The sequence below is a fragment of the Desarmillaria tabescens genome (assembly GCF_030435595.1).
Source record: "Desarmillaria tabescens strain CCBAS 213 chromosome Unknown EV420scaffold_10, whole genome shotgun sequence".
NCBI classification, from domain to species: domain Eukaryota; kingdom Fungi; phylum Basidiomycota; class Agaricomycetes; order Agaricales; family Physalacriaceae; genus Desarmillaria; species Desarmillaria tabescens.
This window is the reverse complement of record NW_026848309.1, coordinates 1,365,859-1,377,707: the sequence shown is the minus strand read 5'-3', so window position 1 is coordinate 1,377,707 and position 11,849 is coordinate 1,365,859. Positions and strand designations below refer to the sequence as shown.

Sequence of the window (11,849 nt, the reverse complement as noted above, 5' to 3'; positions counted from 1 at the left end):
CCTTTGCAAGGTACAATGCATGCGTAGAGCAATATCTTGCGAACAGAAGCGGGAGCTGTCGATCCGATATGGTGTAACGGCTAACATTGCCGCCTTTCACGCGGCAGCTCGGGGTTCGATTCCCCGTGTCGGAATCGATAAGCGCATAGCTTTTTGGCATCCTTCTAACAGGAGGAACATCTTGCGTTGTCGGGCCTCGGCCGGAGTCAGACTCAAAACCTCCAGGTGTAAGTTAACGTTTTTTACCAATTCGTCCTCGAAGGTGTTTTGCTGTAACCTACCTCTCACCTGAAAAGATCAAATGACTGACGCGTGGGAATTGCGGATTTTTTTCAGAATTTCGCAAGAAGTCACTACAGTATTTCCCCCTTCCTTGAGTCACCACCCCTCCTTGAGTCAAACATTAATTTCGACCGCAATTATAGAGCAGGGTTTTGATCCTTTTGTAGAAACCTTTATTTACCTCTTGAGAACATTTGTGCAAAGTTTTGTGGCGGGAGGTAAAGATCTACTGATTCTGTACACGTATTTGTGCCACAATTTGGTTTAATTGAGGTGGCTCAGCTTTTGTCATGAGAATTCCCTAATTTGTATACAGGTTTCTGTTCATCGGGTGTTCCTAACAGCTAAAATAGACATATAGCTCTAGATCTGTGACCAATACTTGAAGGATTTGAGCAGAAATATGAGGTAAAAGTACGCGTAGATGATAAATGAGCTAGAACGCGTGACGTGAGTGTCACATCTCCAAGCCAATTTTGGTGCAGTCACGCCCGACTCAAGGAAACCAATTCCGTGACATTTCAATCATTTCAGTCGCTTGGAGGGGACCTACCACGGAACACTCTTGGATCTCCACAATATTGCAACCAGAGGTACCTCTATTGTCCATTTATACATTCGTGAATTTATTTTGACTTTTCGGGCCATGAGGATTGCAAGGAAAGCTAGACTCAAAGTCCTGACTCAAGGAAGGGGGAAATACTGTACTTGTCTTCGCGTTTTTGGATATATTCTTGACGCAGCTCTCTTCTACTATCACTCCTTCCTTCTCCTCCCTCCCCATCTTTGTTGTGTCTTCTTCGCCACAAAATTTGTCTTATGATGTTGGCAAGGACGGCGGAATACTGCATCCGCTGCAGTCCGGCCCTGAAGACTGCGGAACATATCTGAATATTCCGAGGACTGAGATCATTCCAGAAGGCTTGAGTCATGTCGTCGGCACGACCAACGAGCATCGAGCTCAGTAACCTTTCTCATCATTCACAGCTGGAGGATAATGCTCAACTAAATGAGTCGTCTCTTGCACCAGTGGACCGTGGATTCGGCGCTTGGTCATATGTACGTCCTCCCTTGATCTACTCTCTGAAAGTATGATTATCTCTGGCTTAGCTACTAGCTGCATTCGTTGTTGAAGGAGTTGTATGGAGACTCCCAGACTCGTTTGGTGTCTTCCTTGATAGTGCGTCCTACCTCAGTATTTTATGAACAGGCGCCAACTCAATAATACTGGCAGGCTGCCTCAACGATCCGAAATTTGTGAACCAGCCCCATGCATCCACTTTACTTCCTCTCATTGGGTCTCTGTCATCGGGAATGATTTTCTGTTCTGGTAACATTTTATCTAATTTGGTCTGGAAACTTGTTAAATGGCTACTAGGTCCCCTAATCTATCCCATTAATGTGCGATATCCATACTATCGTCGTACAATGATGTGGATTGGCGTAATCGTATGCGGGGCAAGTCTCTTCGGGGCGAGTTTTGTGACTAAGGTAAGCACGGCGTTCCACCATGATCCTTGCTTTGTTTCTCACCAAATATCCAGGTACCAGTCCTAATTGGCCTACAGGGAATTCTCTATGCTATCGGCGGATCGCTCCTGTACGCCCCCTGTATATCTTATATGACCGAATGGTTTGTGATGCGGAGAGGTCTTGCAAGCGGTGTCATCTTCGCTGGTTCGTACAGGTATTTTCTCATTGAACCTCTCTTCTAAGTCCTGCATTCAAGAACCTCTGCTGGTGGTTTGATTCTCCCTCTCGTATTGCCAACCCTCATATCTCGTCACGGATCTGCGAAGGCTCTCCGAATCATTTCTGTCGTGCTTACAACAGTTCTCATACCAATTGTTGCACTAGTCAAACCCCGACTTCCTGAATCTAGAAATCGTGCTCAAGTAACACCTCCTCGTTCACGCGACTGGATGAATAGTCCCACCTTCTGGGTCCTTCTTGCCGTTAATACGGTTCAGGGTCTCGGCTACTTTGTGCCTGTTGTATGGCTTCCAAGTCAGTGCTCGTACCTCTAACAAATTTGAGCTAATGGAGGATTCTTCTTCTAGCTTTTGCACATGAAATTAACCTGAGCAGTACCAGCTCTTCGCTGGCTGTTGCACTTTTGAATGGTGCGTCGCTGAGTTCAAACAGGACACAGACTCCTTCTGAAATGTATTCACAGGCGCCTCTCTGCTCAGTCGTCTGTCATTAGGTTACCTAGCTGACAGACTAAATCCGTGGCTCCTCGCATTATCTACACTATCTTCAACATCAATCGCTACATTTATCCTCTGGGGCCTGCTCTCGCGAAATCTTGCTGGACTTCTATCATTTGGTATCACCTACGGTGTACTCGCTGGGGGATGAAGTAGTTTATGGACAGGATTTATCGCTCCCATCGCTAGTATGACTTCTTTCATGCATACCCCTTCTCATTACTCATTCCCATTTCAGAAGACCCAAACTTGGTGACCTATCTAATCGGATATCTTATGCTCTCGCGAGGTGTAGGCAACATTTTATGCACGCCAATCTCATCTGCGCTGGCTACGACGTCAGGTCCTTTTACTGGCGAGATAACCACAGGGTTTCAGGTGACGGGAGGAAGATTTGAGAATATGATTTTGTATGTGGGGAGTGTTTTGCGGGTGCTGCAGGGGTTGCGCTGTTAGGGTGGGCACTGGATTCGAGGGCAGACCGGGCTCGAAGCCGCGCAACTTGAATTGAATGTGGAATAATTTATTAGGAATAGGGATAAGGTGTATAGCCTATTTTGTTCTTTTCGGCCGTGACCACCTCAAACGTCTTTTCTTCTAATCTGGGTCGGACCGGCCTTCCGGAAATACCGATCGGTATTTTTTCAGCGATTTCGAGTCATACTTCGTCACCCACCTTATAGCTAATCATGTCGATACAGACAGAGAACATAGAGCTCTCGAGGATGAACTCAGAAATTTCTCTTTCGCAAGAAGACACGCTTCCACGAAACGAGTCGTCGTTAGCACCTGTAGACAGAGGGTTTGACGCGTGGTCCTTCGTGCGTGAATCAAAGTGCTTTTGCATTACGGTCACTGATATTAAGTAGCTGGTTGCAGCATTCTTCATTGAGAGACTCGTGTGGGGATTCCCCAATGCCTTTGGAGTTTTCCTTGATGGTAGGAATTCATCCATCTAGAATAGCCCTCGCTAGGCTGACTCGTGAATGCAGGCTACCTCAGCGATCCAAGTTTCTCATCGCAACCCCACACCTCATCTCTACTTCCTCTAATAAGGCCACTATCATCAAGGATCATATATTGCTCAAGTAAAGCATGACCCGCCCTTCCTTTGATCCCATTAAGCATCTGTTACTAGGCCCCATAATTTACCCCATCACCGCGAAGTATCCTTACCATCGGCGAATGTTCATGTGGGTAGGCGCTACCCTCTGTTGGGCAAGCCTGTTGGGTGCGAGCTACACCACCAAAGCAAGTAGCTCTCTTCTTCGAGATTTACGGTCTGTTGTAGCTGGGAATGCCAGGTTTCAACCTTAATAGGCCTTCAAGGTGTCTTATACGCTGTTGGTGGATCCCTTCTGTATGCTCCGTGCATATCATACATGTCTGAATGGTTCGTGACCCGGAGGGGTCTTGCAAATAGTGTCATCTTTGCTGGTGCGTGAATCCTCTTCATCTCTTCGGTGGTTATACTGAATAAGGTTGTAGGGACGGCTACCGGAGGTCTGATACTACCCTTAATACTTCCAGAATTGATTTCGCGCTACGGGACTGCCAAAACATTACGGATCCTCTCTGTCGCCCTCGCAGCTCTCCTTCTACCCACGCTCCCCTTTGTCAAACCACTAATTCCTGACTCCAGGAGCCGTCAACAAGTGCCACCTCCTCGCTCACGAGAATGGATTAAAAGCGCGTCATTTTGGATCCTTCTTGCTGCAAACACCTTCCAGGGATTCGGGTACTTTGTCCCGATAGTATGGCTTCCCAGTAAGCTCAGGTTCATTCTCGCGATATTCTCTGACTCCGCAGTGGCGTGTATTTAGCGTTTGCTCATGCGATGAACTTGAGCCCTACGAATCCATCATTGACTGTCGCTCTCCTCAACGGTACACCCCGTCTCAAAGATTTTGGCTTACGTTACTAACTTGGCTTCTAGGAGCCTCTGTACTTGGTCGTCTTTCCATGGGTTACCTCTCTGATAAGTTCAATCCATGGCTCTTGGGGATGTCAACCCTCTTCGTGACATCTCTGGCCACGTTCGTTCTATGGGGTGTCCTCTCCCAAAGTCTAGCTGGGCTTCTTGCCTTCGGAATCGCTTACGGTATCCTGGCAGGGGGATGGAGTAGTCTTTGGACTGGGTTTGTTTCTCCCATCGCAAGTAAGCTCTTTTAACATTCTGTTTATCGGTGGTACCAATATGGATCCTACATCACCCTAGAAGACGACCCAAACCTAGCCACGTACTTGTTCGGGCTACCTCATGCTATCCCGAGGCGTGGGCAATATCTTGTGCACGCCGATCTCGTCTGTTCTAGAAACGGCGTCCGGTTCGGCTGTTGGTTCAGCCAGTACGGGATTCCAGGCTGCTGATGGCAGATTTGAGAATATGATTCTGTATGTGGGGTCGTGTTTTGCTGGTGCTGCCAGCGTGGCATTGTTGGGCTGGGGCTTAAACATGAATGTTATTCGTTCTAGAAGGCAAAGGGTATAAATACCGTATGACCCTCACATTCCATTTGTTGCTGGTATGCCCAACGTCCTTAGTAAGTCGGCGAGCTTAGAGATGTATTCAATAAGTCACTTCTTCAAACTCATCTTGTTACCGTAGCGTCGGGAAAGTGCCGCTTCGCACGTCATGTTATTGGAGATGGGAACAAGCTGTGGGGGGTGCCCTGAGTCGTATCATGATAAGCAACTATTAGTATCATGATAAGTTAGCTGCCTATCATGTCACTGACACAGTGTGAGGAATGTTGTCCTCGCGAGCATATTTGCTATTATTAGCCGTGGTAAATCCGTAGTAGACTCTAATAAGTCTTCGTCGCTTCCTTGTTGAAGACATCCATCATCATCGGATGTCCACGAACGCAACAGTACCGTCTTTCTTCGATGCCGTTACCGAAAGCTGCCTTTGAGCTGAATGTCTTGTATGGAAAACATCAAGTGACGCCCTGCATGCATGCAGAATCGAACAACAGCTGAACCCCATGGTAAGACAAAACATTGAAATGTGACTTGAAAGACATCTGATTGATGAACCATAGATTCGCGTCAGAGCAGCTTTCAAAGTAACCACGGGCCGTTCCACAAAAACCTGCTGAGGAATCATTAATCATACTCGAGATGGAGACATGGGTGAAAACGAATGGATCTTTGAGCGTGAAAGAGTTTTGTCTGTGAAAGACGGTTATACTGGAGAACTAAATGGTGAGCCACTGAAGATACCTCTCACTGAAGAAGTCATTTTCTGATCTTTATTCTCGCTGATGGGCGTGTCTGTCCGAAATTTTTGACAACGATGTCTGCGGTTACGGATCACGTAGCGTGCGTCCTCGCTGCAGCATTTGAATTCACCACAAGATCTGCAGTAGTCAGGGCAGAATGTACCAGAGACTCAGAGATGGACGTACCTTCAACCCTACAGAGCTTGGCGGCATATCTCATATCGAGGTCCAAGCATTCGCCCGTACCCTGGAAAGGGCGGAGAAGGATAAGCGAAAGAAGGGCCCGGCACGTCGAACCTGGTGCGGGACGACACTGGGACGACCGACAACAGATGACGATCACGCTCCGAATTTCAAACGGCCGCAACTGCGACATTTACGCTCATTTACGTATCATCCTCCGCTCTGACCACCATCACTATACAACTGGCTTGGCTATCGATACTATGCTGGCTCGGATCTTATGTTGCATTCAAGACGGATACTGGTACTGAGGAACGGTCATTAATATTGTGCGTCCGTCACATCCGCCGTGTCCTTTCAAACACTGACCTAGTATTCTTTGCGATGGAAAAAAAGTCGCCTTGGATTGTGGATCGTTTGAAGCGTGAGCTTGTTGCTACCAATGTTGATGACGCATGGTGGGAATGGTCGCGTCATCAGACATGGCACTCGATCGTGGATCAACGACTGGCCTTTGCTAGCTCCGGGAGCCCTTAGGCTTCCACGCCCATGTTACTTCCTGCAGAATTTTGATACTCCATGTCCAGCACGGCCGCCATAGACATGTCTGCCATCGACAAGCAGGTAGACATCGTAGAGACGCCTCGCATGGTCTCGGACTGGTATCTCACCGACACACATCAAGAAAAACTCTCTTTTTCTGCGGTCGCGCCGGTGGATGTGCAAATACGGCGGCTTTCGGTGGAGGTCCATACTGGACGCCGTGGCTGGTTTGCAAAGAATCAGAACTTGGACGAAGAAAAGGGTGTGTCGAAGGGTCTGTTGTCCCAGATTGACGCGGATTTTCCTCATGCGAGCTTGACTGGGATTATTGGCAGCAGTGGTAGCGGCAAAGTGAGTATTCTAGACTCTACGAGAACCGCTGTGTACTGACATCGTTCAGACTACACTGTTGAATGTCCTGTCGCGACGAATGCATGCCAGCAACCTTGCCGTACACGGGCACATCCTATACAACAACTCACCATCTATCTCCGACATTACCCACGCCTATGTTACTCAAACCGATATTCTTCTACCGACCCTAACCGTACGCGAAACCCTTATGTATGCGGCTGATCTTCGTCTTCCGGCTTCAATTACCAGTGTAAAACGGGCTCAACTCGTTGAAGAAATCATTCTTGAACTTGGACTGAAGGAATGCGCCGACACTCCCGTCGGGGACGGATTCCGTCGGAAAGGATGCTCGGGTGGGGAACGAAGGCGAGTTAGCCTCGGCGTTCAGCTGCTCGGAAATCCGTCCGTACTTTTTCTCGATGAACCAACGACTGGGCTAGATGCTACCAGCGCATTTCAATTGGTGAAGACGCTGCAAAGCATGGCTAAGAAGGGCAGAACCATCATCATGACGTTACACCAACCTCGTTCTGAGATCTTCTTCATGCTTGACAGGGTGACGCTGCTGGCGCAGGGACACACTCTTTACACTGGACCCATCTCAGATGCAGTCCCGTGGTTCGAGGGTCACTTGAACCCAATTGACCATCATGTCAACCCCGCCAACTACCTCATTGATGCTGCAGCGATCGACGTCCGGACCACAGAGACTGAGGAAGCAGCACGAGCTCGTGTCAACAGGCTCATTAGCGCATGGCACGAAGAGTCGGTTAAACGCTACCCGGAGGGACTTGCAAAACAAGAAACGGAGTCGACAACGACTTTGATTCCTCGGTCTGCGGTACCTGATCATAACAAGGTGCCTGTATCACGGACAGTGTTTACTCTGCTTTCGCGTACCCTAAAAACGAGTTATCGAGACCCACTAGGGATGACAACTTCATGGATCGAGGCGGTCTTAATGGGTGTGGTTGTTGGGTTGGTATTTTTACAGCTGCCGGATTCGATAGCTGGTATTCGTTCACGGCAAGCAGCACTGTATACTGCAGTCGGACTTCAAGGCTACTTGATCGTCATGTATGAGGTTTATCGTTTGACTGTTGTAGAAATGCCTGTGTTCGATCGGGAACATGGCGAAGGGATTGTTGGAGTTTTGCCCTGGATTCTGAGCTATCGCATTGCCCACCTATTATTGGAGGACATTATTGTTCCATTGGTTTTCTGCGCCATATCTTATTTCATGATTGGATTCGCGCCTTCGGCCTCGCGCTTCTTCTTCTACTTTGCGATCGGCCTGCTCAATCACTTTACTTCCGTATCATTTGCGGGGCTCTCGTCCGCTATTTCTCGGAATTTTGCCACTGCGACGCTAGTTGCAAACCTGGCATTCACTGCCTATACCTTCGCTTGCGGATTTTTCATACAAGGGAATTCTATACCTATATATCTGCGCTGGATCAAGTGGATATCGCAGTTGGTATGTAAATCTCACAATACTCTATTGTCTGCCTAATGTTCCATCTTAGTTCTATGCATTTACTGCACTAGTTAATAACGAATTTAAGGGCCGATTTTTTGATTGTCCGTCTGGAGACGCACGGACAGATCCCAACTGCATCACCTATCGTGGTGACTTTATCATCGAGTCTCTTGCTGTTCCGCGAAAGGACTGGACGACCATTCCGGTCGTTGCTATGCTTGGCTTCGCCATTCTGTATCTCATCTTCCAAATCCTCCTCTTGTTTGTGATCAAGATCAATATCACCGTCCTAGGAACCAAACGCACAGCCGATGAACCCAAGCAAAAGAATATCAAAGTTATCAGCCGGGCAGCTAATGCGGTGGCTGGTGTAGATATAGATCTTATTGATTACACGCTACACATCCGCACACGGGGAGGGAAGAGCCGTACAGTCCTGCAAGGCATCAATACATGCTTCGAAGCAGGCAAAGTCAACGTCATCCTCGGTCCCTCAGGCAGTGGAAAATCCTCATTGCTGAACTTGATGGCGCAACGACTCCAGTCGACTCTACGGACGACATACGTCGCGGAGGGAGATCTTGCGCTGAACGGAGTTGTTGCAAATGGCGACGTTGTGCGCGTGCTTTGTTCATATGTGATGCAGGATGACGCGGCACTCCTTCCATATCTTACCGTTCGGGAGACGCTCCGATTTGCTGCCGGGTTGCGACTGCCAAGTTGGATGTCGAAGGAGGAGAAGAGGCAGAAGGCGGATGAGGTGATGCATAAAATGGGGTTGAAGGACTGTGCGGATACGCTGGTCGGGACTGAGCTTTCGAAAGGTATCTCGGGTGGGGAGAAGAGAAGGGTTAGTATCGCCATCCAGGTGCTCACGGAGCCTCAGGTGTTAATGTAAGTTTTGTTGCTCCCTTCTTTCGTTTTTCTGAACGCTTTGTCTGCAGGCTTGATGAACCCACCTCAGGATTGGACGTGTTCACAGCTGCATCAATCATGGATGTTCTGCGGCAGCTAGCGGAAGAAGGCCGGACGATCATTACAACCCTTCATCAGAGCTCGTCCGAGTTATTCAGGCATTTCGGCAATGTACTCCTTCTAACCAAGGGAGGGAGGGTGGCATACTCGGGACCTGCATGCGATATGCTAGAGTATATGGCGTCTGTTGGGTTCAAGTGCCCCTCGACAATGAACCCAGCCGACTTTGCTTTGGATGTAGTCTCTGTAGATTTACGCGAGGCCGAGCAAGAGGAACTCAGCCGAGTCAAGGTGGATAGGCTTGTTGAGGAATTCCGAAAGCAGACACACAAGGTTGAAGATCGGAAGAAAACATCCGGGCTTTCTCTGGATTTGAAGAAGTATGAAAAGAAGATGTCGCCGCTTACAACATCGTTACCCATACTTCTGAAGCGCGGATATCTGGCATTTATTCATCAGAAAACAGTTCCGGAAGCGAGGTTTGGGAACGTTCTGGGGCTTGGGGTATGTCTTCAGTGTTATACTCATATCGATAGCGTTCTGATGCATAAGAAAAGGTCGTTTCAAGTCTCTTTTTTTCTCCTATTGGGCACAATTACATCAGCATTCAGAATCGCGTTGGCTGTATCCAGGAGATCCTCCCTTGTAAGCTCACTTCTGCTCTATCTGTTGCATGGAAAGTCATTTACAACCTTGGTGTAGTGTATTTTGTCGGAATGCTGCAGAATATTGCAGTCTATCCTGTTGAAAGGGATATTTTCTACAGGGTACGATTCATCAGTCTTTTCACAGGATATGCCACTAAATTTCTGTGTAGGAATACGATGATGGAGCATACTCTATCGAGTCATTCTTCATCGCATATGTCCTATTGGAATTGCCTTGCGAGGTTCTATCTTGCTTGATATTTTCCGCATTAACGGCTATCGCGACCGATCTCCGGCGGACAGTCAGTATGTTCTTGGTCGTATCTCTGAATGCGCTATGCATCGTCAACGCCGGGGAATCACTCGGTATCTTATTCAATACTTTACTCAACGAAAACACCGGGCTTGCGCTTAATGTGACCAACGTGATCTTATCAGTCGCGATGTTCATGGCAGGTACATTCATCCTTCGTTGTAGTTCTCTTCGTTGCTTGAACGTCTTCGACAGGTCTGATGAGCTTGGATATGCCCGCGTTTCTGAAGGGGCTGAACAAGCTATCACCCCTAGGCTATGCGATCCGAAATATCATGCCATACGCATTCCGTGGGCAGGTATTCTCATGCGACGATGATCAACGGCTTGTCGATGGCACTTGTGCCGTTAGTTCCGGGGAGCAGGTATTAGATATGTTCGAGCTGGGAGGAATCGATGCGCAACTTAATCTCGGTGCTATTGTTGTTGCGATGGTGCTATATCGTCTGCTAGCATATGTGGTATTGAAATTAGTGAAAGCAAGGTTTAAGGTGGAGAGACGGCGCAAGTCCAGAGCATAGTTTACCCAGGCTGTAATATTATATACCTAATCTTCTTAACAATAACCGTGTTCTAATGCCTCGCGAAGTATGACGACTGATCAGGTATCATATATCAGAGATGGTACAAATTGTATCTTTTGCCATGGTATTCTCATGAAAAAAATTTCATATAGTTGATGATCGGCCGACTGGAATCGGCCACGTTCCTTTGCTTGTGACCACGATGACTCTCGTCTATCTTTCTGCGTCCAGCTCACTGAATTCTTCGCATGGAGCGACACGAACTAGACAAACGCAGCCCTCAGTTGCTGCTGTTACGTGGCCCCCGCGGTGCTATTCGTCAATTCCTACCCTTGCTGATGGGTCGCCTGAGACGGACAGAGACAGTCAGACTGTAACTCCTATTCTGGCGCGTCACTCACTGACCTGAAGTCAGCGCTGAAGGCGAAGTCCAAGGCGTTGCGAAGGAAGGGCAAGGTATACATTGTAAACACTCTTGCCCGCAATCTCCGGCTGACCTATTCGATATTCAAGCACGGCAACTTCTTAATTTCGGATGCGAAGATCCTCTTGTTCATACACATAACACTGCCTTCAATTCCGTTTTTGTGGGGTAGCCGAACGGACCGTGCTGCCATGGTGGGACATGCGCCTTTTCCGCGACACGACGTCCATTCTATGTTGCCCCAGCCACGCACGAGCTACGAATCACGTTCGATGATCAAGGGTGCTTGGCCCGTGGGATGCAGAACAATTAACGGCAGGCATCTTGTTCATTGCCTTGGGCTCAAGCGCGCGCATATACCCAGCATTCTTGACCGATAGGGCATCTTGATTGCAACGTCAACTGCGTGGGTTGCTGGACAGCATGAGGTGCTGCGCTACGCATAGCCTTGAATCGTGAGAAGACTCGGACTCGGATAGTCAGGTACGTCCTTCAGATCTATCTTAAACTGTACTGATTCTGTATTCAGCACCTGTATGCTCCACCGCTGTTGCATTCTTCTGGCCCCAGATATCGTTCATCACGTTCGTCATAGAATTAGAGGCCCATTAGAGCATGGCTCCCGCTTGCCATGACCCTCATTTCAAAGAGAAACCCCGCAGGCGACGTGACGTCACGGCTCCAGGCCTC

General features: G+C 48.3%; 5 protein-coding genes and 1 non-coding gene across 6 annotated transcripts; all 6 read left to right on the top strand.

The window, feature by feature from the left end:
• The first annotated feature begins 62 nt into the window (after positions 1 to 62).
• Positions 63 to 134, top strand: EV420DRAFT_t102. Its single transcript has one exon. It is a non-coding gene; the product is annotated as a tRNA-Glu (tRNA).
• A 647-nt stretch (positions 135 to 781) lies between these two features.
• On the top strand, positions 782 to 3,138 carry EV420DRAFT_1762228 (major facilitator superfamily domain-containing protein). The gene is made up of 10 exons (XM_060480693.1): positions 782 to 875; positions 934 to 1,341; positions 1,393 to 1,462; positions 1,517 to 1,612; positions 1,661 to 1,773; positions 1,827 to 1,959; positions 1,999 to 2,289; positions 2,343 to 2,405; positions 2,459 to 2,680; positions 2,731 to 3,138. The coding sequence occupies exons 2-9, from the start codon at positions 1,213 to 1,215 to the stop codon at positions 2,641 to 2,643; spliced, it is 1,080 nt and encodes a 359-aa protein (XP_060333829.1). The 5' UTR covers positions 782 to 875; positions 934 to 1,212; the 3' UTR covers positions 2,644 to 2,680; positions 2,731 to 3,138.
• Positions 3,139 to 3,150: 12 nt separating this feature from the next.
• On the top strand, positions 3,151 to 5,368 carry EV420DRAFT_1528898 (MFS general substrate transporter). Its single transcript, XM_060472520.1, has 10 exons — positions 3,151 to 3,313; positions 3,362 to 3,431; positions 3,485 to 3,580; positions 3,631 to 3,743; positions 3,797 to 3,929; positions 3,981 to 4,259; positions 4,316 to 4,378; positions 4,429 to 4,650; positions 4,766 to 5,168; positions 5,235 to 5,368. The coding sequence occupies exons 1-9, from the start codon at positions 3,182 to 3,184 to the stop codon at positions 4,981 to 4,983; spliced, it is 1,326 nt and encodes a 441-aa protein (XP_060333828.1). The 5' UTR covers positions 3,151 to 3,181; the 3' UTR covers positions 4,984 to 5,168; positions 5,235 to 5,368.
• Positions 5,369 to 5,696: 328 nt separating this feature from the next.
• EV420DRAFT_147616 (uncharacterized protein) lies at positions 5,697 to 6,378 on the top strand. The gene is made up of 3 exons (XM_060469319.1): positions 5,697 to 5,852; positions 5,910 to 6,228; positions 6,296 to 6,378. Exons 1-2 carry the CDS (start codon positions 5,791 to 5,793, stop codon positions 6,208 to 6,210), a joined length of 363 nt encoding a protein of 120 aa, XP_060333827.1. The 5' UTR covers positions 5,697 to 5,790; the 3' UTR covers positions 6,211 to 6,228; positions 6,296 to 6,378.
• Positions 6,379 to 10,835, top strand: EV420DRAFT_147629 (P-loop containing nucleoside triphosphate hydrolase protein). Its single transcript, XM_060469328.1, has 8 exons — positions 6,379 to 6,793; positions 6,843 to 8,273; positions 8,323 to 9,170; positions 9,221 to 9,755; positions 9,809 to 9,896; positions 9,954 to 10,018; positions 10,069 to 10,354; positions 10,407 to 10,835. The coding sequence occupies exons 1-8, from the start codon at positions 6,479 to 6,481 to the stop codon at positions 10,730 to 10,732; spliced, it is 3,894 nt and encodes a 1,297-aa protein (XP_060333826.1). The 5' UTR covers positions 6,379 to 6,478; the 3' UTR covers positions 10,733 to 10,835.
• On the top strand, positions 10,803 to 11,760 carry EV420DRAFT_147651 (uncharacterized protein). Its single transcript, XM_060469340.1, has 4 exons — positions 10,803 to 11,100; positions 11,151 to 11,191; positions 11,249 to 11,642; positions 11,689 to 11,760. Exons 1-3 carry the CDS (start codon positions 10,938 to 10,940, stop codon positions 11,537 to 11,539), a joined length of 495 nt encoding a protein of 164 aa, XP_060333825.1. The 5' UTR covers positions 10,803 to 10,937; the 3' UTR covers positions 11,540 to 11,642; positions 11,689 to 11,760.
• The last annotated feature ends 89 nt before the right edge of the window (positions 11,761 to 11,849 follow it).

Excerpts from the sequence above, each read along its gene's own strand:
- EV420DRAFT_147616 (XM_060469319.1), top strand. The coding sequence starts at position 5,791 with ATGTCTGCGGTTACGGATCACGTAGCGTGCGTCCTCGCTGCAGCATTT. Across the intron at positions 5,853-5,909 it reads GCATTTGAATTCACCACAAG|CCTACAGAGCTTGGCGGCAT; the intron begins ATCTGCAGTAGT and ends CGTACCTTCAAC.
- EV420DRAFT_147651 (XM_060469340.1), top strand. The coding sequence starts at position 10,938 with ATGACTCTCGTCTATCTTTCTGCGTCCAGCTCACTGAATTCTTCGCAT. Across the intron at positions 11,101-11,150 it reads GCCTGAGACGGACAGAGACA|CGCTGAAGGCGAAGTCCAAG; the intron begins GTCAGACTGTAA and ends ACCTGAAGTCAG. Across the intron at positions 11,192-11,248 it reads CGTTGCGAAGGAAGGGCAAG|CACGGCAACTTCTTAATTTC; the intron begins GTATACATTGTA and ends TCGATATTCAAG.
- EV420DRAFT_147629 (XM_060469328.1), top strand. The coding sequence starts at position 6,479 with ATGTCCAGCACGGCCGCCATAGACATGTCTGCCATCGACAAGCAGGTA. Across the intron at positions 6,794-6,842 it reads GCAGCAGTGGTAGCGGCAAA|ACTACACTGTTGAATGTCCT; the intron begins GTGAGTATTCTA and ends GACATCGTTCAG. Across the intron at positions 9,897-9,953 it reads TATCCAGGAGATCCTCCCTT|TGTATTTTGTCGGAATGCTG; the intron begins GTAAGCTCACTT and ends ACCTTGGTGTAG.
- EV420DRAFT_1762228 (XM_060480693.1), top strand. The coding sequence starts at position 1,213 with ATGTCGTCGGCACGACCAACGAGCATCGAGCTCAGTAACCTTTCTCAT. Across the intron at positions 1,463-1,516 it reads GTTTGGTGTCTTCCTTGATA|GCTGCCTCAACGATCCGAAA; the intron begins GTGCGTCCTACC and ends TAATACTGGCAG. Across the intron at positions 1,960-1,998 it reads AAGCGGTGTCATCTTCGCTG|TCCTGCATTCAAGAACCTCT; the intron begins GTTCGTACAGGT and ends CTCTCTTCTAAG.
- EV420DRAFT_1528898 (XM_060472520.1), top strand. The coding sequence starts at position 3,182 with ATGTCGATACAGACAGAGAACATAGAGCTCTCGAGGATGAACTCAGAA. Across the intron at positions 4,379-4,428 it reads GACTGTCGCTCTCCTCAACG|GAGCCTCTGTACTTGGTCGT; the intron begins GTACACCCCGTC and ends CTTGGCTTCTAG. Across the intron at positions 4,651-4,765 it reads GTTTGTTTCTCCCATCGCAA|GCGTGGGCAATATCTTGTGC; the intron begins GTAAGCTCTTTT and ends TGCTATCCCGAG.